This window comes from Sardina pilchardus, chromosome 7 (assembly GCF_963854185.1).
Source record: "Sardina pilchardus chromosome 7, fSarPil1.1, whole genome shotgun sequence".
In the NCBI taxonomy this organism is placed as follows: Eukaryota; Metazoa; Chordata; class Actinopteri; order Clupeiformes; family Clupeidae; genus Sardina; species Sardina pilchardus.
In genome coordinates, this window is record NC_085000.1 from 33,782,337 (window position 1) to 33,807,336 (window position 25,000).

The window sequence follows — 25,000 nt, forward strand, 5'->3', positions numbered from 1 at the left end:
TCAGCTGTCTCAGACTGGAAGAGTTTGATCTGAGAGCTGAAGATAAAGCTGCACAGCTCTTCACTGTGAGGGAACAACGCCACAGCCTGTAGACAGACAGACACACACACACACACACACACACACACACACACACACATTAACATTAAGGCATAGAGATGAGAATCACTCTTTTAAAACACAGACAACACAGTGTAAGGATAAACACACACACACACACAAAGTGTACTTCTTGGTCAGACTGAACAGAGAAATCCCAAACATCTTTAACACAGTGTGCTTACATGTAAGTGTGTGTGTGTGTGTGTGTGTGTGTGTGTGTGTGTGTGTGTGTGTGTGTGTGTGTGTGTGTGTGTGTGTGTGTGTGTGAGTGAGAGAGAGAGAGAGAGTGAGAGGAAGAGAAGAAGAGACAGAGAGAAACTTTAGTCAAACTTAAGCATACAGTCCTGCATACAAATGTGTGTGTGTGTGTGTGTGTGTGTGTGTGTGTGTGTGTGTGTACACATGTAGTCAAACACACATACACACGTGCAGACTTACTCCAGTGTCTCCAGTCTACAGTTTGGATGCTCCAGACCAGTAGAAAGCAGCTCCACTCCTGAATCTCCCACATCATTGCCACTCAGGTCCAGCTGTCTCAGACTGGAAGAGTTTGATCTGAGAGCTGAAGATAAAGCTGCACAGCTCTTCACTGTGAGGGAACAACCCCACAGCCTGTAGACAGACACACACACACACACACACACTCATTAACATAAAGGCATAGAGATGAGAATCACTCTTTTAAAACACAGACAACACAGTGTAAGGATAAAGAAACACACATACACACACACACACACACACACACAGTGTATATCTTGTGTACAGGTCAGACAGAACAGACCCAGACATCTTCAGCTCAGTGTGTGTGTGTGTGTTTGTGTGTCTCACTCTTTTAAAACACAGTGTGAGGATAAACACGCACGCACGCACGCACGCACGCGCACACACACACACACACACACACACACACACACACACACACACACACACACACACACACACACACACACACACACACACACACAGAGGCTTTGTCTTTTTAGGAGAGTGAAGCCATACAGCTCTTGAGTTACAGTAACTTACTCAGGTTTGTCAGTACACCATGCCCTTGGAATACCACCCTGAGGGATATTCCACCAGCCTCCCTAAAGGCCAAACTGAACATATTTTGAACGAGTCTCGCTCATTTTAATGAGAGTTCCATTCCATTAGTGTGGTTTCTGTGAATCCCAGCTTGGTAACTATGCAAATTTATGCCACAGAACTTTCAAGCTTCATCAAGTTGAGTTGCAAAAAAAAAAACATTGTTGGAAAACGAGTCCTAAAAGGCAGCTCCTTCAACCTGAGCTTTCATGTTCTCATCACCTGGAACCTACAACTCAAATATAGAAGTCGAAACTTTTTTACGACAGTGTCACCAAGCATTGATTTATGTATTCACTAGTTCTGAATAATTTATGTAAATATTACAACTTCAAATCTTTTAACTTGACATGTGTGTGGTTCAAGGAATCTTGCTACTCTTCTTCATATGTTTGCAGTAACATGAAGCACAACGGCTGAAATAGTGAATGAATCATATTCGTGCATGTTCTTAGGTTCACTTCCCACATAAAGTGTTTACATATCTTATCAACTTAGTTATATTCTTTAATGAAAGACATTCCTACTGTTGATAAAGGGTCATGCACATCTGGTAGCCTGTTCAGTGATGGTAAATAGACTCTGCCAGTGGGCTACATTACATTACTCTGTAGGAGAAGAGAGAGACTACACCACCCCTGAGTTTAACTCTAGAGCATAGGGGAGCTCTAATAGCTGAAGAGTGTGTTCTAGACAAACGGACATATCAGAGCATATCTCATATAATTTCTCTTTCTCTTTCTCTTATTTGACTAGTGTTGTAAAAAATACACGCTAAAGCTGTAGAGGAAACCTGCAAGTGTAAACCGAGCAAAAACAAAAAGTTAAAGTGAAAACAGCCAAATCACCAAACCTGCATAGTTTCTCTTTAAAGCTGCCGTCGGCAGCATTTTTTTAGTCATATTAGCTTGAACTGTCATGGGATTCTGGAGGTAGAATATTAAAATAGGCTGTTTAGGAAAAAATCTGAATTCTCTGGCTCCCTCTAGGGCCTGTAATCGTGCTCGCAAAAAATCGAGCATAAACTACAAATCCATAACATTATATAACACAATCTCAATTAACGTATTTAGTCACTAGAGTCCAATACTCACTTGACTATTTTAGATGCTTTGACCACTGGCAGCATCCTCAGCAGACCTGCATCTGATCTGGCAGGTGAACCAGGTCTCCCATAATCCCGCAGGTTAAACTCCTCCAGTTCCTGGTCTGACATCAGCAGGACAAAAGCCAGAGCTGACAGCTGGGAAAGAGAGAGATCCTGTCTGGATGTGTTGTCCTTCCTCAAGTAGCCCTGGACCTCCTCCACCAGAGAGTGGTCATTCAGTTCATTCAGGCAGTGGAACAGGTTGATGCATCTCTCTGGGGTGGTGGTTTCTCTGATCTTCTCCTTGATGTAGTTGACTGTTTCCTCTGTGTGTAATGAGCTGCTTCCTGACCTGGGCTGCAGGTCTTGTAAGTGTTTCTGATTGGACTCCAATGAGAGGCCCAGAAGAAACCTCAGGAAAAGATCCAGGTGTCCATGCTCACTGTTTAATGCCAGATCCACTGCAGTCTTGTATAGCTCATTGATGTTTTCATTCTTTTTCTTCAGAAATGAGCCAGCAGCTCTTGGCTGTTGATCCAGAATATTCATCCCTCTGTTCTGGAATGTGAGGAACACATATAGAGCTGCTAGAAACTCCTGAATGCTCAGATGAACAAAGCAGAACACTTTCCCCTGGTACAGCCCAGCCTCCTCTCTGAAGATCTGAGTGCACACTCCTGAGTACACTGATGCTTGTCTGACATCTATTCCACACTCTCTCAGGTCCTCATCATAGAAGATCAGATTGCCCTTCTCCAGCTGTTGAAAAGCCAGTTTCCCCAGTGACAGAATGGTCTTCTGGTTCCACATGTTTTCATACTTCTGACTCCTATGTTTGGATTGTGTGATCAGGAAGTGTGTGTACATTTGAGTCAAAGAGTTTGGAATCTCTCCACTCTCTGCTTCAGTCATGATGCTCTCCAGAACAGTGGCTGCCATCCAACAGAAGACTGGAATGTGGCACATGATGTAGAGGCTTCGGGATGACTTCAGGTGTGTGATGATTCTGTTTGCCAGTTCCTCTTTTGTGATTTTCTTCCTGAAGTACTCCTCCTTCTGTGGGTCACTGAAACCCCGGACTTCTGTTACCTGATTCACACACTCTGGAGGAATTTGATTGGCTGCTGCTGGCCGGGAGGTGATCCAAACAAGAGCAGAGGGAAGCAGATTCCCCTGGATCAGGTTTGTGAGAAGGACATCCACAGAGGCAGATTCTGTTATGCTGTGGATGCATTCATTGTGCTGGAAATCCAGAGGAAGTCTGCTTTCATCCAGACCATCAAAGATAAAGGCAATGTTGAATCGGTCCTTGTTGGAGAAGGCAAAGTCTTTTGTTTCAGTGAAGAAATGATGAATGAAGTCCAAAAGGGTGAAGTTTTTGTCTTTCATCAGATTCAACTCCCGAAAAGGAAGAGGAAATATGAAATGGATATTTTGATTTGCTTTGTCTTCAGTCCAGTCCAGAATGAACTTCTGCACAGAGACTGTTTTTCCAATGCCAGCCACTCCCTTTGTAAGCACAGTTCTGATGGGTTTGTCCTGCCCAGGTAAGGGCTTGAAGATGTCCGTATATTTGATTGCTTTTTCCTCCTTTGATACTTGACTCTTGGATACCATCTCAATCTGTCTGACTTCATGTTCAGTATTCACCTCTACACTTTCCCCTTCTGTGATGTAGAGCTCTGTGTAGATCTTCTCCAGAAAAGTAGACTTTCCCTGCTTTGGGATGCCTTCACATACACTCTGACACTTCCTTGCTAGCCTGTATTTGAGCTCTTGTTGACATCTAGGAAGCAGTCCATCTGGATATAAAGACACAATAATTAAGTCAGATGTATTACAGAAGTGTGTGAAGTGAGCCATTTGCAGTAGCAATTGTAGCCTTTATCAGAACATGTTGCGACAGATTACATCCTTTCAGTAGTCATGGCAGTTTGTGCCTAATGATCATTTGGTAACTTTCATCTACAGAACTCACATTAGAATCTTATGAAGACGTCAGAAACGATAGTTAAGAATAATATGGGTAATATGACAATATCTGTTATAAATTCAATCACTCAAGGATTCTATCTATATATCTAGGCTATGTTTTAATCACTTCACTCAGAATATAAACCCAGTTATTTCTGGTACTGATTGGATTAGATTTCACTGGAGTAATTAGCTGAACATGACTTCTGCCAGATTCTTAACTGTTTTTCAAATTGTGTAACAAATTCAGCTCAGTAATTAATGAACAAATGACTGACATTTCTCCAGCTGCTGAGCAAGGATCTCCTGACTCATGTTCCTCAGGATGTGCACTGCAATCTTCAGAGCTCCATCTCTGGCATCTCTCTGGTCCTCCTCATCCTCCTCTTCATCACAAGGGGATTCTGGGTAATCATGACTCAGGAGCTTCTTGAGTCTCTTCAGTTCCGTCTTCATGAAGGTCATGACTTTTTCCTCAAGCTTCTTTTTCCCAAAAACAAGACATTCCATCAGTAATGAAATAAACTTTTTGATCAGCAAATATTCTGTATTTGCTAGTCTACAAACATTCTCTATTTCTTAATCGATTTCCAATTTATTACATAACACCATAACAAGACCTAAAACAAAGTAAAATAACTGCAGAATAATGTTTTTTCAAGGTCATGATTATTTAGTTTTTGTCATCTGTGGATGAATATTTAACACGCACGCACACACACACACACACACACACACACACACACACACACACACACCTTGAATAATGTAGACAGATCTTTTTGATCGAAAAGATCGCTGAGGGTCGGATGAATTGTTTGTTCTTCCTGTTGGATGCTGAAGGAAATATAAGGACAGCAGATCAGCAGTCAGCAGCGTTTATGTAAATGTATTGCCACAAATATATGTTCATTACAAAGGAAATGCACAGTAATGTATGTTATATCCACTAAACAAGCAGGAACAAATCTCATGGTACAGAAAAAGACCAAGACTATCTCCAGATGGAGACCATTCTTACCTGGCTTCAGGATGACTGCCTCCCTCTCTGAAGTTGGGGACCCTGCCCTTTGAGCGATGGCTCTTCATGGACACACAGCTGGGTGCAGAGGAGTGTGTCCTCTCATCCACTGGCCTTCAGCAAAGTAAACACATCATACAGCAGAAACTCATTAACTGCAGGGTTCCAATAGAGTATGTGATGTGATGAACTGAGTCCATCTGATGTGGTGATTAGGGGCAGTTATTTAACTCCACAGTGAACCATGTGCTGTTCTGTGGTAATGGTTCAGCTCTCTCTCACACGCACGCACGCACGCACGCTCTCACACACACACACACACACGATGATTATTATTACTATCATGTCTTGTTTTTTCATTCTGCGTCCAACTTGAATTTTTGGGGACTAGTGTTGCCAAGTACTGAATATAACACACACACACACACACACACACACACACACACACACACTCTCACACACACACACACTTTCTCACTTGATAACTGTTGAATAAGACAACAGAAAATATGACCTAAAAATCTCTCATTTGAATACACATTCATGTTAGTATATGTATGGTGTAAGCAGGTTGTGTAACCTGGTCTCATTAGTGAAATGTTCTCCTAGGAGAATGTGAGAATGAAGGCAATGCTCTGGCTTCACAAACAATCTGAGTTATAATCTCTCTTCCAAAGTTTACAATACATTGGTTTGTTTCTTTTTTTTTTTTTTTTTTTTTATATTTTTATTGGGTTTTCCCTGCTCGGGGAATCACTTCATAATACATACATTTGAAAAGGAGGGAAAAAAAAACAATACTTGAAATAACACTAAATGTTTTGATGGTTGAAGTAGTGGAATTGGATCTCGTCAGCCATCTTGCAAATAAGTGCAATAAATTCAACTTTAAATGTTTGATCCATGCTTATTTCTGATTTTTCCCCCGACAACAATGTTTGAACAATGTAGCCTAGGCTATAATTAAGCAACGTCATTAGAAGAAGAAACGTTAAAGATTTACGCTCATTTGAACAAGCAGACAATGACCTCGTCCCGGTCAAAAGAAATGGACAAACTACAGACTATGATGCAAGAAGTAGTGGACTCAAACAAAAAACTCTCAACTGAGGTAACTAAAGCCTACCTTACATTGACAGACTTTGCAAAGATTTGGAAAATATTTTTGAAAGACTACAGTCTCAGACCCTCTCACATCTAAAGACAATTCATTGAGTTTTTAGTCACAGTCTAGTCACAGGCCAGTCTCAGATTAGGATTTTGCAAAGACTGTGGGTCACTATTTACAAGACTGCTGCTAGATTCCTTCAAATTATTTCCATCGTGCAATAGGCTACACGTCATCATTAACAGGAAATCACATGATAGCCTACTCATATCAAAGTATTTTTTTCGCGTTTCTGCAGCATTGTTTGATGTGTGACATCACTAACAGATATAGAGTTGTTCTGTCTCGTAGAATAGCCGACTAATAAATTATAAGAAATGAAATAACAAATAATCATATAGGCTACAGCTGTCGCCTATTTTGCCCCTTCCTGTTTTCGTGTTTGCGAGAGGTTACTATTGGTTTTTAATGTTCACGTCACTATTTGTATGAGCCACGACTGAAAAGACTTCCGATAATATCAAACATGTTTGATATTGTCGTAACGCCAAAACTAGAGAAAGACTGCCTCCGACGGACTTAAAACCGCTAAGATTGGCACCTTACACTAAACGATTTAGATGACGGGAGCGCGCTGCGATTCTAGCACAACTCTCAAGATTTCCACCCGATTTTGGAAATTTAGTCGCCGGCTGTTAAAACAGGCCAAAATCGTGCAATGTAAGCCAGCCTTAACTAACATGTCTCGGCAGATTGAGAAAATTGACGTCCTTACGAACAAAGTAGATCAAATGGCTCAAACAATTGCCTCGATTGACCGAAAATATGAGGTGATGGCCATAAAGTTAAGTGAGCAACAGGAGAAAATAAAGCAACTGGAATTACAACTCGGTAAAGTGACAGACGACGTCGATCAAGCCGAAAATAGATCCCGAAGGAACAATCTGAGGATATATAATCTACCAGAAAAGAGCGAAGGAGTAAAGATGAGGGCCTACCTGGCATCAACGCTATCAGCAAACCTGAACATTCAAGTGGAGGAACTCGATATTGAACTGGCACATCGAATTGGAAGGGAACGACCATCTGCAAAACCACGCAGTATCATTATAAAGCTGTTGCATTTTCAGAAAAAGCAAGACATCCTGAATGCCTCTAGATCCGCAAAGGGGTTTGCTATCGACCAGAGCTTAGTGACAATTACGCCGGATTTTTCGCGGAAAATACAACTTCACCGAGAGGAATTCTGGCCGCTTCGGGAAAAACTGCATGAACGAGGCCTCAAAACGCGGCTGAAAGACCCTGCAACACTTCGGATATGCATCGACGATGAATGGCAAGAGTTTACCGATGTTCACACTGCAATAGAAAATATGAAAACGAAATTTCAAGATCTGCAGCTTTAAGTAAGACAACACAATTCTATTTTCTTCTATCTGACAACAGACTCTGCCTGCTAAAGACTCTTTCGTTGAAGGCCTACATGGAAACTATGTTTCTCTATAACTAAAGCTTGGCTATGATGGTCTAGTCATCTTAGATCCTCCATCTGTGTTAGGTTGGAGCAGCTGCTCAATTTGAGCTTATGTTTAGGCCTACTATTATCGATTTGTTATTTATTTCACTTTGACAAGACGATGAGCCAAAATCCTGCTTTAGCCTACTATTTTTTGTTGAAATGAATGAAACCATGTGATTGACCGGTATTTGAACTGGCCCTAACTGAAGGGGAAAAAAAAAAAAAAAAAAACGTTGTGTCCCTGCTGTAGGCTATTGTTTTTTTGTTTAAAGGAAGACAAGTAGGCTAAACTAAAACGGCGAGGGAAGTAATCCCTAGGCCTATATAATTTGTTTAGGGGCTAGTAGGCCCTCTAGGCTACATTATTTTGTTCTTCTTTTTCCTTTCTGTCTGTTTAAACAAATCTAATAAGTAAAAATAAAGAGTGAAAAGTAGTTCATCTGTAGTTCAGTATCATTTTTAGATATTATGGTCGGAAATGAATGGAGAATTATATTTTCTTACCCTTTGAGGGGGGTGAAATGAGCTAGCTTTGATTGGATGCTGGCCACTGGAAAAATGACCACCACCAGTTTATGTTTTTATTATTTTCACCCTTTTTTGTTTTGTTGTTCGTTTGTTTGTTTTTTGTTCACCTTATTTTCTACTCTCTCTTATGTTTTTTTTATGTCTGCACACCTCATAAAATACGCTCGGGGAAATCACATAAAACAGATAACATTTTAGTCTTTATATTTCATAGATGGTTGAACCACATTTAAAAAGAATCAACTTAGTGTCTTGGGTTTTCAAGATGGCGGCTTGAGGAAAGGTTGTGTCACGCTGAGCTGGTGCGCCATTTCGTTAAATTTATCATTTTTGCCTGTAAGGAAAGTGTTTAGTGGACTCTTGCGGCTCTGTAGTGGCATAGAATGAGTATAAGTGCCTACTTTTTGAAGCAGGCAGATATCATGTCACGCAAAAAGAAGGCAAACCAGAGCACCCCAGAAGAATCTATACAGCAGGACACTGAAGCTGCCGAGGATAGCGTGCTCGCACCCGCACAACGAGAGATGATCTCAGAAATTACCGCTAACATGTCAAAGATTATTGACGAAAAGTTAAGTCCATTGACACATTTACTGCAAGCACATCGTGAGGAGCTGGATAGTCATGATAAACGCATCACAGAGGTGGAGAGCAGAGTGTCTACTTTGGAGGAAACTATGGACCCGATGGATAGCAAGATGAAGGCACTAGAACAACAGGTGGCGGATTTAAGCGAGCATGTTGATGATTTGGAGAATAGGGGTCGGAGGAAAAATATACGCATTGTTGGACTTCCAGAAGGTGCGGAAGGTGATAATCCAACACGTTTTTTTGAATCCTGGCTACCTAAAATCCTAAACATCGAAACTAAAACGGGCAAGATCAAGTTGGAAAGAGCACATCGCTCCCTAGCACCAGAGCCCTCTGCCGCCCAGAAACCGCGATCGATCCTGCTGAGATTCCATAACTATCAGGACAAACAGAGGGTGATGAGTGCTTCGTGGAACATGGGGACTAAAAATCAATCTTTGAAGCACGACAATTCCACCGTAATGATCTTTCAAGACTTCTCGGCTGCTGTTCTCCGCAAACGTAAAAGATTCGACGGGGTGAAGAAACGCCTGAAAGCCATCGGAGCTACATACTCCCAAGTCTACCCAGCATCGTTGAGAGTCACCTTCCGCGGCTCAACTAAACTATTCCAAGATCTGGATATGGTGGAGAAGTACATCGACTCCTTCAACCTGACCAGTGATGATGAATAGCCTCGAGGATTTCCTGCCTCTTTATCTTTTATCCCTCTCTACATATTTTTTTTTCTCTTTCCTTTCCGTTTTTCAATCTAGAGGACTACTTTCATGTGAGATCCACGCCATGACGTGAGTATGTTGAACTTTACAGTAGCCGAGCACAGGCGTGCTACGGGCTGAATAAAGGCGCTACCGCGCAGCACACGAGAAGATCAGTCTTCTGTCGTTAGGGAACCCCTTCGCTCGACATCTCTTGATTAGAGAAGGACAGTGTTTAGTTTTAGGCTTAATGCCTGTATGCTGTTTAGCATATGTTTGTTTGTTGTTCGTTAGTTGTTTGATGTTTAGTACTCGGCTTATATTCCACTCAAGTGATATCTCAATGAGCAGGCAGCTGGCTCAGGATATATTTTTGTTGTATTTTCTGATTTAAAATGACTGTGCCCTTACTCAGGTTATGTACTTGGAATGTTAATGGTATTCACACTCCTGTTAAGCGGCGAAAGGTCCTGACTTACCTTAGAAGGGAGGGAGTGCATATTGCTTTGTTGCAAGAGACCCATTTAAACGAAACAGAACATTTAAAACAGCAAGGGGGCTATGATCAGGTTTTTTTCTCCTCTTTTACATCAAGGAGCAGGGGAGTTGCTATTTTGTTCCAGAAAAACTTACCATTTAAACTCACACACTGCACTAAAGATAAGTCAGGGCGGTATGTCATTATCAAAGGTGAATTGTATGGAGAAGTGATTGCCATCATGAATGTCTACTACCCACCTGGCCATCCTAGTGAATTTATGGCTACGGCATTCTCTGAATTAGCTGATTTTAATGTCAGGAATAGTTTTGTGGGAGGAGATTTTAACTGTCATTTAAATCCCTGTATCGACAAATTCCCCGCAGGACGATTGTCCATCTCTCGCCATGCTAAATTCATTAATGCTCTTTGTGAGGATCTAAATTACATAGATATATGGAGGGCCCAACACCCAGCGGATAGAGAATATACCTTCTTTTCAAAGGTTCATCAATGTCACACACGTATAGACTATTTCTTTGTTCCTAAAACTTTACTTCAATCAATTACTTGTAGCTCTATAGGCAGCGCGGTTATATCTGATCATGCTGCTGTCTTTATCCAATATCAAGTTGGAAATCCAGTCCCGCAGACGAGATATTGGAGGTTTAACCCTTTGATACTCACAGACCACAAATTCATATCTTATTTTACGGAAGAATTCCAATCCTTTTTATCTATTAACACGGCTTCTACTGAAGACCCGTCACTTCTTTGGGAAACCTCTAAAGCCTTTGCAAGAGGCCTCATCATATCATATGTGTCCAGTAAGAGGCGCAGGCAGGCTGAGCAAAGGAAAATGTTGGAATCTAGGCTTAAAATGGCTGAAAGGGATTACATTGTGAAACCTTCACCAAGGAGACTTAAAGAAATTTCTGCATTGCGCTCAGCCTTGGATTCCCTTTCAACAGAATATGCAGAGGCCCAAATTAGATTTGCCAAACAAAGATTATACGAGCAGGGTGATAAGGCTGGGCGATATCTAGCCTATCTGACAAAGAAAAAGTCAGATTCTAAAACGATCCCTTCAATTATAAATGATACAGGTGAGCAGACGTTTGACCATGTAGCCATAAATGACACATTTAGGAACTTTTACTCAGACTTAAAGCAGGATACCTCAGATTTGATGGACACTTTTTTCTCCTCTCTCAGTCTTCCAAAACTGGCAGAGGATCAAGAGTCCAGACTTAACGCGCCTATAACTAGAGAGGAGGTACTGTGCGCGATTAGTGCATTGCACTCTGGGAAAGCTCCGGGGCCTGATGGGTTGGGTAGTGAGTTTTATAAGGAATTCCAGAACCTTTTAGCTGAACCTTTGCTGAACATGTTACAAGACTCCCTGGAAAGGGGCATCTTGCCAGCGTCTCTGAGGGAGGCCAACATTTCGTTGCTTTTGAAAAAAGGGAAACAACCAGAGCACTGTGCCTCCTACAGGCCAATATCCTTATTAAATGTCGATTTAAAGATTCTTTCCAAAATACTGGCTACACGATTAGAAGGCTTACTCCCCGCTCTCATTAATGAAGACCAAACTGGCTTCATTAAAGGCCGTACCTCATGCAATAACATGCGTAGATTGCTGAATACAATTCAAAAGTTCCATCTACAGTCAATGGATGGTGTGGTCGTCTCTCTGGATGCAGAGAAGGCATTCGACCGCGTCGAATGGCCCTTTCTTTTTTATGTTTTAGACAAGTTTGGCCTAGGTGAAAAATGTATCAGTTGGGTTAGATTACTTTACAATAATCCTCTTTCATCTGTTCTTACTAATGGATTGCGATCTCCTAATTTTTGCATACAGAGAGGCACCAGACAGGGCTGCCCCCTTTCCCCCCTCTTGTTCGCTCTTGTTATAGAACCTTTAGCAGAGGCAGTCAGGAAAAATAAGGACATCTATGGTCTACCTATAATCAATAGACAGCACAAGATAACACTTTACGCAGATGATGTCCTGGTTTTTATGACTAAGCCTGAGGTGTCTACTCATAATCTTATTGACACTATTAGCAAATTCAGTGCCTTTTCAGGATATAAAATAAACTTTGACAAATCAGAAGCAATGCCCTTGGGTAGTCTAAAGTCTCAGCCGGGTACTCCATGTCCATTCCCCTTTAGGTGGTCCCCATCTGGCTTTGTTTATTTAGGAATATATATAACCCCTGATTTTGATAAAATGTATAAAACTAATTTCACCCCTTTGTTAGAACGTATTAGATTGGATCTGGAGAGATGGAACACACTGCCCATCTCCTGGCTGGGACGTGTGGCTCTCCTGAAAATGAATGTTTTGCCGAGATTGCTTTATCCTATTCAGATGATTCCAGTTCTTTTGCCTCATAAAACCCTTAAAAGCCTGAACAGTTGGTTTAGTTCCTTCATATGGGCAAAGAAAAAGCCCCGCCTCAGTTTAGCAACTATGTGCCTTCCATCCTCAGAAGGTGGCCTTGACCTCCCCGATATTAGGAAATATCAGCTTAGTGCACACCTCCGCTTTATCAATGACTGGGTACGCAAAGATCCTTTGTCTATATGGTTGGATATAGAAAGTTCTATGTCCAAACTACCTCTTGCAAACCTTTTATTTTTAAGAAAGCCTTTAGTTAATGCATGTCATAATCCAATTACAGTCCATACTGTGAAGGCCTGGCGGGTAGTTAGAAGATTGGAGGGTAGACATAAATCCACTTCTGTCTTTACACCAATATGTGGTAACTTAGATTTTCTGCCAGGAATAATGGATCCTGGTTTCCAGATCTGGAATACGAAAGGGATCTGCAGGCTAGGGGATGTATTTGTTGGACACACATTGATGTCTTTTAGTCAGTTAAGTGAAAAGTATGATATTCCTAGACGGGATTTTTTCCGATACCTTCAACTAAGAGATTTCATTAAAAAAGATACAACAATTCTTATTGACCAAAGCAGTTCATGCATAGAGCGACAGCTCTTTTCACTCCAATTAGGCCACTCTATAGGTTTCTTTTACAAATTGCTGAAGGAATACTTTACTAAGGGCACTTTACACCTGAAGGGTAAATGGGAAGGAGAGCTTGGTGTGGAGATTACAGATGAGGAGTGGGATGAGGTATGGGATAATGCAAGGACCTTGAGTATCTGCAATAGGGTTAAAGCAGTTCAGTTAAAAATTTTGCACAGAGCTCATATATCCCCCTCCCAACGTCATAAGTTCAGTGCTGACCTCTCCCCCCACTGTCTTAAGTGTAAAACAGAGATAGGGAGTCTCACTCACTGCCTGTGGTCCTGTTGGAAAATTAAATATTTTTGGAACAAGGTGGGGCAAGATATAAACAGGATTTTATCAATGTCACTACAATGTGATCCTCTTTGCATGTTACTTGGGATATCAAACTGTTTTATTAGTGATAAATACAAAGATAAGTTATATAAAATGTTAACTTTCTGTGCTAGGAAGTGTATCCTATTAAATTGGATATCTGACAAACCCCCCTCTAGAACACAGTGGCATAAAGTTGTCATAGAATATATATCACTGGATTATCTGACATGTAAACTGCATGATAAGGATAACATTTTCCGCAGAACATGGGAACCTTTTATGTCCTTTATGGGGTTAAATATTGAAACCATTCTGATAAGAGGATTCATGTAACAAATTGAGAGGACCTTTATTTTATTTTATGTTATTGTATTTCATTTCCAATTTCATATTCATTTATCTCTTCATTCTATGTTGTCATATAATTAATGAGCAAATCTGTTTGTATATCTGAGTCTTTAAGCCGAGTCTTGTTTTTCTGTTGTATGTCGTTTGTTTTGTGTTGTTAAAACCAATAAACATAATGTTTAAAAAAAACAACTTAGTGTCTTGGAATACAAAAGGTCTCAATCAGCAAGTCAAGCTCAACAAAGTTCTGACGCATCTTGCTGACTTAAAAACGGATATAGCACTATTACAAGAAACTCATTTAATGTCACAGGAAGTTGGTAAATTAAAGCTAAAATGGGTGGGACAGGTTTTTTCAGCAGGTTATAGCAATAAGAGTAGAGGTGTGGCAGTGTTGATCCATAAAGACATACCTTTCCAAGTCGAAAAAACTATAGAAGATTCAGAGGGAAGGTATGTCCTTCTAAAAGCAAACCTCTTTAACAAACCAATACTAATTGTCAACGTATATGCACCTAACGAAAACCATCTCCCTTTCTTCCAAGACCTCTTAGAACTTCTAACAACCTATAATAACATCTCAATCATTCTCGGAGGAGACTTTAACTCGGTCCCCCAACCTTCTATAGATAAATCTAGTCATCCCTCCAAATATGACTGGAAAATATCCAAAGCTCTAGTAGAACTGTGCAAAGGAATAGGGCTTGCTGATGTCTGGAGAATTACGCATAGTGAAGATAGAAACTACACATTCTATTCAAATGCTCACAAAAGCTATTCTAGAATAGATTCACTATGGGTAACTCAAGATATTTTAAGTAACACCAATGACTCTAAAATTCATAACATAATATTTTCAGATCACGCCCCTGTCTCCCTGACATTTTGCCATACAACCAACCATTTAAAATCTCCAAAATGGTCACTAAATAACTCTTTGTTGTCAGACTCTGACTTTAAGAGGATGATTACTAGAAACACAGAGCTTTTCTTTAAAGAAAATGTGACTTCAGAGATACGTTTTGGTACGATATGGGAAGCATATAAGGTGACTTGTCGCGGCTGGATAATTAGTTACTCGTCTTACAAGAAGAGATTGGCAAATTACCAGATAGAGAACCTGACTGTTAAGTTAAAAGATCTGGAAAATAAACACAAGAAATCACCTGAAAATGACCAACTATATAAGGAATTGGTTAAAGTTAAATTGGAACTAAATGCATTTTCCAATGAAAAACTTAAGTTTGCTCTTTATCAGTTGAAAAGTAAAAACTATGAGATGGGTGAGAAAACAGGTAAAATACTTGCACAAAGACTTCAAAGACATTGGTTTGTTTCTAACGAAATTCTCCACACTACAGCTGGAGTATATGGCTATTTTCAGCCTGGGTTTGGAAACATTTTGATGTGGCTCCAAGCTTACTGGTACATTGTACAAGCTTAAAGTACAAACTAATGGCAATGTAGGCAAACTTCAGGAGTTTAAAATCGGGAATTGCCCGAGGGATATCACTGGGCACCCTGCCAATTCTTATTGAGTAACCTCGAGGCAACAAGAAACAGCAAAGAAAAAAAAGTCACAAAAAAGAAAAAATCAGGTTCACTAAAATGCTGGTGTTTGCCTGCCCTGATTATGAAGATATGATTTACAGTATACAAGATAAAATCACTACATTGATTATACAAATGTACTGTCCAAGCCACTCATATAATTATGTGTGAACATAAGATGACAGAAAGTCACATACTCAGGAATTCATATCTGCACAGACATTATAATCTTTCTCTCCAGATGGAGACCTCTTCTTACCTGGCATCGTAACGACTGCCTCCCTCTCTGAAGTTGGGGACCCTGCCCTTTGAGCGATCGCTCTTCATGGACACACAGCTGGGTGCAGGGGAGTGTGTCCTCTCATCCACTGGCCTTCAGCAAAGTAAACACATTATACGGCAGGAACTCATTAACTGCAGGGTTCCAATAGAGTATGTGATGTGATGAACTGAGTACATCTGATGTGATGATTAGGGGCAGTTATTTAACTCCACAGTGAACCATGTGCTGTTCTGTGATCATGGTTCAGCTCGCTACAATCACTTGTTTAAATATTTAAAATGTTATACATGGCAGCACATACTATCATGTCTTGTGTTCTCATTCTGCGCCCAACTTGAGTTTTTGAGGTCTAGTGTTGTCAAGTACTCAATACACTCTCTCTCTCTCTCTCTCTCTCTCTCTCTCTCTCTCTCTCTCTCTCTCTCACACACACACTCACTCACACACACACACACACACACACACACACACACACACACACACACACACACATACACACACATTTTCTCACTTGATAACTGTTGAATAAGACTAGGGTTAGGGTTACATACACACACACAATCTGCTAACCCTAAGACTAACCCTAACCTAAAACTCATTTTAATACACATTGGTGTTAGTATGTGTATGGTGTAACCAGGTTGTGTAACCTGGTCTCATTAGTGAAATGTTCTCCTAGGAGAATGTGAGAATGAAGGCAATGCTCTGCCTTCAGAAACAGTTCTAGTTACAGTATAACCTTTTTTAATTATGACCTGTTCTCTAGTTGTGAATGAATGTAATGTTAATGTAAATCAATTTAATTAAATTCTATCAACTGCAGAGTGATTGTGTGGTGAAATGTCTGAGTGGGGTTGTGGATATCCAAGATCTCACTCATGGCCCATACAACACAGGATCATGTTCATAATAGATCATGTATAATCCCAGTGAGAACAGAGCTCACCTTGAATGTCCATGGCCACCAGCAGAGGCTCCATGCTGACTCATATTGGAGGCAGAGCTGCAGTCACTTCCTCATCAGCACCATGAAGAAAACAATATTGAAGAACTGCTAAAAGATGTCAACAAAACATGTGAAATAGCCTACAGTACAATGGCAGTGAACTGAGTAGCTTTTAACACAGTTTCAGAACTTTAAAGCAGTGCTTCTCAAACTTCTCCAGACCAAGGACCATATAGCCCATAAAGATCACTCCTATAACCTGAAAAAAACAATAGGCTTACTTCAACACTGCTCTCTGTGTGGGTTACTTATGGGAAGAGTGGTGACAGACAAACCCAATCACTATCCCACACAACACAACTTTACATTTCCTCCAGCTGACGGCCTAAAGATGTTCAGAGCTCACTGCAGTGTGTGACAAACATGGCCGCCCTGATGTAATAGATGACATATTACTTTCAGTTTTACAGAGGAGTAGAGATTGAGAGTGGGTCTGGTAAAGGGTTGTTGACTTATGGCTTCCAGCAGGGGTGTAACTAGCAGTGAAATTAAACTTAAACTGTTGCACTGAACTCTAACCAAGTCATTTCAGAAGTGTAACGATCTTGTAAACAAATGTTTCAAATGCAGTTGTTTACTCAATTCCTAAGAAATACAGGTCCATGCCATATTAGCGATTGTCCTAACCGTGTGTGGATGCATGTGTGTGTGTGTGTGTGTGTGTGTGTGTATGTATGTGTGTATGTGTGTGTGTGTGTGTGTGTCAGCTTGGCAGGAGACTCAGCGAGTGGTCAACATACCTGTGGCGTGCTGGACTCCCTGCCCGCTACTCCTCGTATTTGCTGGACCAGCGTAAGCGTCTTTGTTGGTGTTGCGTTCAAGTTTGAATTCCTTTAAGTGGTATAAAGTCCAAATAAATATCCAAACCAGAAGCGTGTCCTAATGCCACGGTTCAAGTGACTATAAACAAAAGGGATGAACATCGGACAATTTCCCCCAGCAGATCTCAACTCATTGATCACCTTGATGGAAAGGACAGGTGTTATTTACCAACTAGCCACAGGTAGGAACATCACTGAAGCTCTGCCTGTAGGTCAGTGCTTTCCCGACCATGTGACCTAATCTATCCTATCACATTGCACCCTGTGATATCATATGACCCTGAGACAGCAAGGCAGCACAAGGTTCACAAGCGGAGCTCCTTCTAGAAGTTAATCAGTAACACTGAACAGGCTCCTGTATGAACCTGTTAGTTGAGATGGAGGCTCATTCCCCATGTGCTACAGCACATTTATCAGCTCATGACATGTTATTCCATCAGGACTCAGTCTTACCAAATGGCAGTGTCTATGTCTCAGTGTAGTCCTGGGTTGGGTTAATATGGCAGTGTCTGTGTCTCAGTGTAGTCCTGGGTTGGGTTAATATGGCAGTGCCTATGTCTCAGTGTAGTCCTGGGTTGGGTTAATATGGCAGTGCCTATGTCTCAGTGTAGTCCTGGGTTGGGTTAATATGGCAGTGTCTATGTCTCAGTGTAGTCCTGGGTTGGGTTAATATGGCAGTGTCTATGTCTCAGTGTAGTCCTGGGTTGGGTTAATATGGCAGTGTCTATGTCTCAGTGTAGTCCTGGGTTGGGTTAATGCTGTGCTACTTCAAGCAGTGTCAGCATTACCGCTTCACAAACAACAGCAGTTGTGTTTCCTCCTGCTATCTTGTAGCATTATGAGACGGCAGAAGAGGTCAAAGTACCCAGCCGTCTTTCTCCAGCTTAATCATTAATGCTCAGTCAGTAGACTGCTGCACTGTTGTACCAAGACATTACCAGTTGGAATCTTACACTGTCATTCATCTCAAAGACACTGCAGTCCTCATCAAATACTCCAAAGACACTGCAGTCCTCATCAAACACTCCAAAGACACTGCAGTCCTCATCAAACACTCCAAAGACACTGCAGTCCTCATCAAATACTCCAAAGACACTGCAGTCCTCATCAAACACTCCAAAGACACTGCAGTCCTCATCAAATACTCCAAAGACACTGCAGTCCTCATCAAACACTCCAAAGACACTGCAGTCCTCATCAAACACTCCATCTACTTTGAATGCTTATCGTGCCGACTGAAGACTACTCTCTTCCCAATAGGCTGAATGCACTGACATCTCCATCGTAAAGCTACACCTAAGCTCCTCAGACTACTCGGAAACTTTTCTCAACCTTCAAATCACTACTCAACCCTCAGCTGCCCCCTCCTCTGTCCAGCCTGACTGCGGAGATGTGTTCCTGGTTGTGATCAACGGGACAGGCAGATTCACAGCAGAAGAGCAAGAAACAGTGGACATCATCCAGGAGATGTTTGGAGAAGAGGCAGCACGTTACACTATGGCCCTCTTCACCCACGCAGGCCAGCTGAAGGCAGATGGGCTCTCCATAGAACACTTCATTAAAGGCAACGCAGATCTGTGTGGCTTCATCAGTCAGTGTGGTGGTGGATATCATGTGTTTGACAACAGAGATAACGATCCCTCTCAGGCCCGAGAGCTGCTGGAGAAGATCAACACAATGGTGAAAAGGAATAAAGGCCACTACACCAAGGACAGGTTCATAGCTGCTGGAGAAGATCAACACAATGGTGGAAAGGAATAAAGGCCACTACACCAAGGACAGGTTCAGAGCTGCTGGAGAAGATCAACACAATGGTGGAAAGGAATAAAGGCCACCACACCAAGGACAGGTTCAGAGCTGCTGGAGAAGATCAACACAATGGTGGAAAGGAATAAAGGCCACCACACCAAGGACAGGTTCAGCGCTGCTGAGAGGCGGGTAAAGAGGGAAACCCCGTTCTACACGAGTGTCCTCACGTCTCCTCCAGTTGCTCTTGGCTATGTGCTGCTCATGACGTGGCTCTGGGAGAACTGGGGGGTGTGTTGGGGCACTAACAGTGGGAGCAGGGGGGGGTGTTGGGGCACTAGCAGTGGGAGCAGGGGGGGGTGTTGGGGCAAACACTAGCAGTGGGAGCAGGGGGGTGTGTTGGGGCAGTGGGAGCAGGGGGTGTGTTGGGGCACTAGCAGTGGGAGCAGGGGGGTGTGTTGGGGCACTAGCAGTGGGAGCAGGGGGGTGTGTTGGGGCAAACACTAGCAGTGGGAGCAGGGGGGGTGTGCTGGGGCAAACACTAGCAGTGGGAGCAGGGGTGTGTGTTGGGGCACTAGCAGTGGGAGCAGGGGGGTGTGTTGGGGCAAACACTAGCAGTGGGAGCAGGGGGTGTGTTGGGGCATTAGCAGTGGGAGCAGGGGGGTGTGTTGGGGCATTAGCAGTGGGAGCAGGGGGGTGTGTTGGGGCATTAGCAGTGGGAGCAGGGGGGTGTGTTGGGGCACTAGCAGTGGGAGCAGGGGAGTGTGTTGGGGCAAACACTAGCAAGTGGGAGCAGGGGGGTGTGTTGGGGCACTAGCAGTGGGAGCAGGGGGGTGTGTTGGGGCAATAGCAGTGGCAGCAGGGGGGTGTGTTGGGGCACTAGCAGTGGGAGCAGGGGGGGGTGTTGGGGCAAACACTAGCTGTGGGAGCAGGGGGTGTGTTGGGGCATTAGCAGTGGGAGCAGGGGGGTGTGTTGGGGCACTGGCAGTGGGAGCAGGGGGGGTGGTGGGGCAAACACTAGCAGTGGGAGCAGGGGGGTGTGTTGGGGCACTAGCAGTGGGAGCAGGGGGGTGTGTTGGGGCAATAGCAGTGGGAGCAGGGGGTGTGTTGGGGCACTAGCAGTGGCAGCAGGGGGGTGTGTTGGGGCACTGGCAGTGGGAGCAGCGCTGGTAGCTATTATAGTGGCGGCCATATTGTGGAGCTCCCATCTTCTGGAATTATGACCATTATGACATTTTTTCATCTGTTTCCCCACATGAGTCATTTCCCCCGAAAGAGGGTGGGGCTTATTGGTCTTAAGGAGCCATGGCAACCCATCCCATGACCACTCAATTCATGTTTGCTGTGCTGTGCTGTGCTGTGCTGTGCTGTGCTGTGCTGTGTTGTTGGTTGGGGGGTTGGGGGTGTTTGCTGAATGAGGGTGGTTATATAATTGGGGAGGTATCAGTCCAGGTAGGCCTATACTAGCCTGGCAAGCCAAACTACACAGAAATGTATAGTCATGTTTGCTGTGCTGTGCTGTGCTGTGCTGTGCTGTACTGTGCTGTGCTGTGCTGTGCTGTGCTGTGTTGTGTTGTGTTGTGCTGTGCTGTGCTGTGCTGTGCTGTGCTGTGCTGTGCTGTGCTGTGCTGTGTTGTGTTGTGTTGTTGTGCTGTGCTGTGGGTTTGGGGGTTGGGGGTGTTTGCTGAATGAGGGTGGTTATATTTATTGGGGAGGTATCAGTCCAGGTAGGCCTGTATAGTTTTAATGAATTGTGCTACTTACTGTAATAAATATTCTCTTTGTCATACTGTGATAGAGTGATAGACCTGCATTGAGTCTCAAGGGGCTGTTAGATCAGTAGAATGCAGCAGCCTCCACTGCTAATGGCCCCCTTGGTACAGTCGAGTACAGAGAGCACTCCACTACTAATGGCCCCCTTGGTAGTCGAGTACAGAGAGCACTCCACTACTAATGGCCCCCTTGGTAGTCGAGTACAGAGAGCACTCCACTACTAATGGCCCCCTTGGTAGTCGAGTACAGAGAGCACTCCACTACTAATGGCCCCCTTGGTACAGTCAAGTACAGAGAGCACTCCACTACTAATGGCCCCCTTGGTAGTCAAGTACAGAGAGCACTACACTACTAATGGCACCCTTGGTACAGTCGAATACAGAGAGCACTCCACTAATGGCCCCCTTGGTAGTCAAGTACAGAGCGGAATAAAAATCCTCTTGTCTGATTTGTCTCACAATGAGAACTTAGAGGAAAGTCCACAAACATGTGTTCATGATGTGGGATTAAGCTAATTCCTCAAAAGGGGAATTCCCCACAGCAGTTTTTTTTCCCAATTTTCCTCAAAGGCCTGCTTGCCTGTGTCCAACGTAAGACAAGGGCCTCCAACCCAACTCCTACCCGCATACGCACAAGACATTGTTTCATTCAACGATCAGGGTCCGGGTATGAATTAGCAATGCCTAGCCTAGCCTAGCCCGACCTGAAGGCTGCTTACGCAAGTTCAGAGGTCAGAGACAGATAGATAGATAGATAGATAGATAGATAGATAGATAGATAGGTAGATTGATAGATACTTGATTGATTCCCAAGGGGAAATTGAAGGTCCCAGCAGCTTAAGACACCACACACTACATACATTACAGTGTAAACAGGATAAACAGGATAGAGGTAATAAATAGCTACATTCATTTAAATGTGAAACAAAAATATGTTTTAATTTGTATTGTACAGAGTTTTGATTATCCAACTGGGTGTGTTATTGGGATCTTATACATCTAGGCCTAATGTGCGCAAATATAATTTGGTAATCTCACAACCTCAGCGCAGGCAACATTGTGCGGACCCCCTGCAATCTCTGGCGACCCCTAGTGGCGTCTCCTGACCCCTCGTGGGGAAGCACTTTGTGGATTGTGGAAATGTTAGTGGTGAGGTGTAGCTGTGTACCCAGCTGTAACAGACTGGTATGTTAACTAGAGGGGATTCCATAGTGCATCTGTAGGTGCTTGATCTAGAGAGGAGGAGTGTGCAGGGCTTTGGAAGTAGTCAGTGATGGCACTCATCAACACTGCAGGGTAGCACATTTTATTCACATATTACATAAAATCAGAGTACACACTAATTTATCACTTTTAAATATTGGTTTCATCATAGATTAAACTATATTATTCCACTGCTCGGTTGAGTTCCCCATTGTCCTGCGTTCTATAAGGGTGTGCATTAACTTTAGATATACGCACGGCTATGAAGTAGTTCCATTGTTTTTGACCGTATCACACTTGAATATTAATTCGCCAAACTCGTTGTGAAGTTTAAATGCACTGTTACGTTTCATAGAAGCTGTAAAATACAGACGTTCAGATCATAGTAACGTTTAGCATATGACAGCGGTGTCATTTAGCTAGTTAGGTGGCAGTAGGCTAAGAAAAATAGCAATCTTTCAAAGTTAACGTTCATCAGAATCTTGGGATATGCCAGCTTGACAACGGGAGATTAGAACTAACGACTGGCTTTTGGCCATAGCAACCATCCATTTAGAACTAGTAACCGCAGTTTGAGAAATTAGTTGAAATGTGTCTGGGAAAAGTAGTTCTACAAACAAAACAGTTCTAGCGATTAAAACATTTAAATTAGCACCGGAAACTAACACAACGCAAGTGGCAACAGTGGAATAAGCGGGATAATGGACTTCACGCCGTGCGGTTATTCAAAGTTAATGCACTTTTCTAGACGGAACGTCCCTCCGCTTCGCGTCGGGCCGTATCACCGTCTAGAACGTGCATTAAGTAAGGGATAACGGCCGACGAGGTGACCGGTTCGATGGAAATAATGGCTAGGTGGAGGTCTAGAACTCCGGCGACGTGCGAAGCACGGAGACGGAGTTACCTCCGCCGTGCCATTATTTCCATCGAACCGGTCGACCTCGAAGGCCGTTATCCCGCTTATCTCCCGTTTGTATTCATAACCTGTATATTTAGAACATAGTTTTATTCCACCGTTGCGTCCGTAAACATCGCTAAAACTGTCTTGACTGTGGGACTACTTTCCGCCACATATCAACTTTCTACTTGCAGGACAAAACTGCCGTTACTAGTTCTAAATGGATGGTTGCTATGGCCAAAAGCCAGTCGTTAGTTCTAAATGGCTGGTTGCTACGGCCAAAAGCCAGTCGTTAGTTCTATCTCTCCCGTTGTCAAGCGGGCATATCCCAGGATTCTGATTAACTTTAACTTTGAAAGATCGCTGCTTTTATAGCCTACATGGCATCCAACTAGCTACAATCCACCTCCGTCATATGCTACAATGTTACTATGGTTCTGCACGTCTGTATTTCAGCTTGGTGCAACGTGACAGTTCATTTAAACTTCGCAACGAGTTTGGCGAATTAATATTCAAGTGTGATACGGGAACTACTTCAAAGGTAGCAGGTTATACGAAGTTAATGGCCACCCCATCAGCCAATCAGAGAAGAGAATTCCATTGTTGAGGGAGATAACTTTGAATAACCGCACGGCGTGTCGTCCATTATCCCGTACATAATATAGTATTGTATTATAGTATACTATATAACTACTAGTATACTATAATACAAAACTGCCTCTTTAACACTTGGAGGTCCGGGGGCTTTTCAGACACTGTGAGGCAGTCTGCTACACCTTGACATTTTTTTAATTTTTTTAATCAAACTAAAGACATCTGTGCAAAAGTGGCACATATGGTTTTATTCTCAACAATAATGACATGAGAGTACAAATGGATGTAATGGAATATATGGTTATAAATAGCAACATGTTTTTCAAAGGTCTTCAAGCCTTGTAAGAACTATTATCTACCCAAGACTTTTGAAATTGGAACCTTGTAAAGACGTCACTTTTCTGGACCAATGAGCGAACAGAGAGTGGTCGAAGGAAAAAATCGTGAAGCAGCCGCGCACTGTTGAAAACATCAATTAATTCCAAGCCTCTGCTAAACCTAATAAAGCTATCTCCGCTGAATATGGAAAGTTTCAGTTCAAAGTAAAGTCAATAACCGTAGTGGGTTGATAAACCCACAATATTAGCTGTTTAAGGAGAATGCTTAACTGTTCTCATGACACTCGTTTAGTCCCTAGGAATAATGTTTGTGGGTATCTTCCTCGGCCGTTTTAATCGGGCAGTTCCTCTTACACACTACTCGTCCCGGTTGCTAAAATAAGGCAGAGATTGCAGTGCTGACTCGGGCCGCTTTGAGCTGCAATACTCTGAAACTCAATGTGTGATATGCCTGGTCTACCAAAACCTTATGTTAGAGGGCTCAGGCTGAACTAAGGTGAGGCCGTCTCGCACTGAATAATATGAAAGTTACGAAAAACAGGACAGAGAATGAAACATACTTTACCAGCTCAGAGGAAGATGACTACACACCTAAATGTGGGAGCCCTAGCTAATAGAGACTCCTTGAATGATGGGTTGTCTACCCTTATATAGGCTACAAAGTTTGTGATTGGTTCAGACAGTGATAGAGGTTACATGAATGGAGATCACATGATGAGTACTGTAGGTGAAACTGAGACCATTGTTGTAGTGAAACCACTTGAGCAAATCAATCAAGACATGACAATACATTTGGTTACATTTCCTGGTCCAAGTTGACTTCTGAGGACTTTGGACAAACATGTGACAGGAGGTCCACAATAGGCCCACACTTAGTAGCTAATCAA

At 42.7% G+C, this 25,000-nt stretch overlaps 1 protein-coding gene and 1 long non-coding RNA gene across 2 annotated transcripts in view; both read right to left on the bottom strand.

Moving 5' to 3' along the window:
* Positions 1 to 25,000, bottom strand: part of LOC134088139 (NLR family CARD domain-containing protein 3-like) — a 37,734-nt gene that overhangs the window by 2,422 nt on the left and 10,312 nt on the right. Inside the window, exons 4-6 of the mRNA XM_062542069.1 lie at positions 4,528 to 4,732; positions 2,283 to 4,077; positions 541 to 714 (exon numbers count right to left, since the gene is read on the bottom strand). Of these exons, the coding sequence (XP_062398053.1) occupies positions 541 to 714; positions 2,283 to 4,077; positions 4,528 to 4,732 (2,174 nt within the window). The remainder of the gene's footprint in view (positions 1 to 540; positions 715 to 2,282; positions 4,078 to 4,527; positions 4,733 to 25,000) is intronic.
* On the bottom strand, positions 15,759 to 17,621 carry LOC134088037 (uncharacterized). The gene is made up of 3 exons (XR_009939888.1): positions 17,482 to 17,621; positions 16,682 to 16,786; positions 15,759 to 15,825 (listed from the first exon to the last, which is right to left on the bottom strand). It is a non-coding gene; the product is annotated as an uncharacterized LOC134088037 (long non-coding RNA).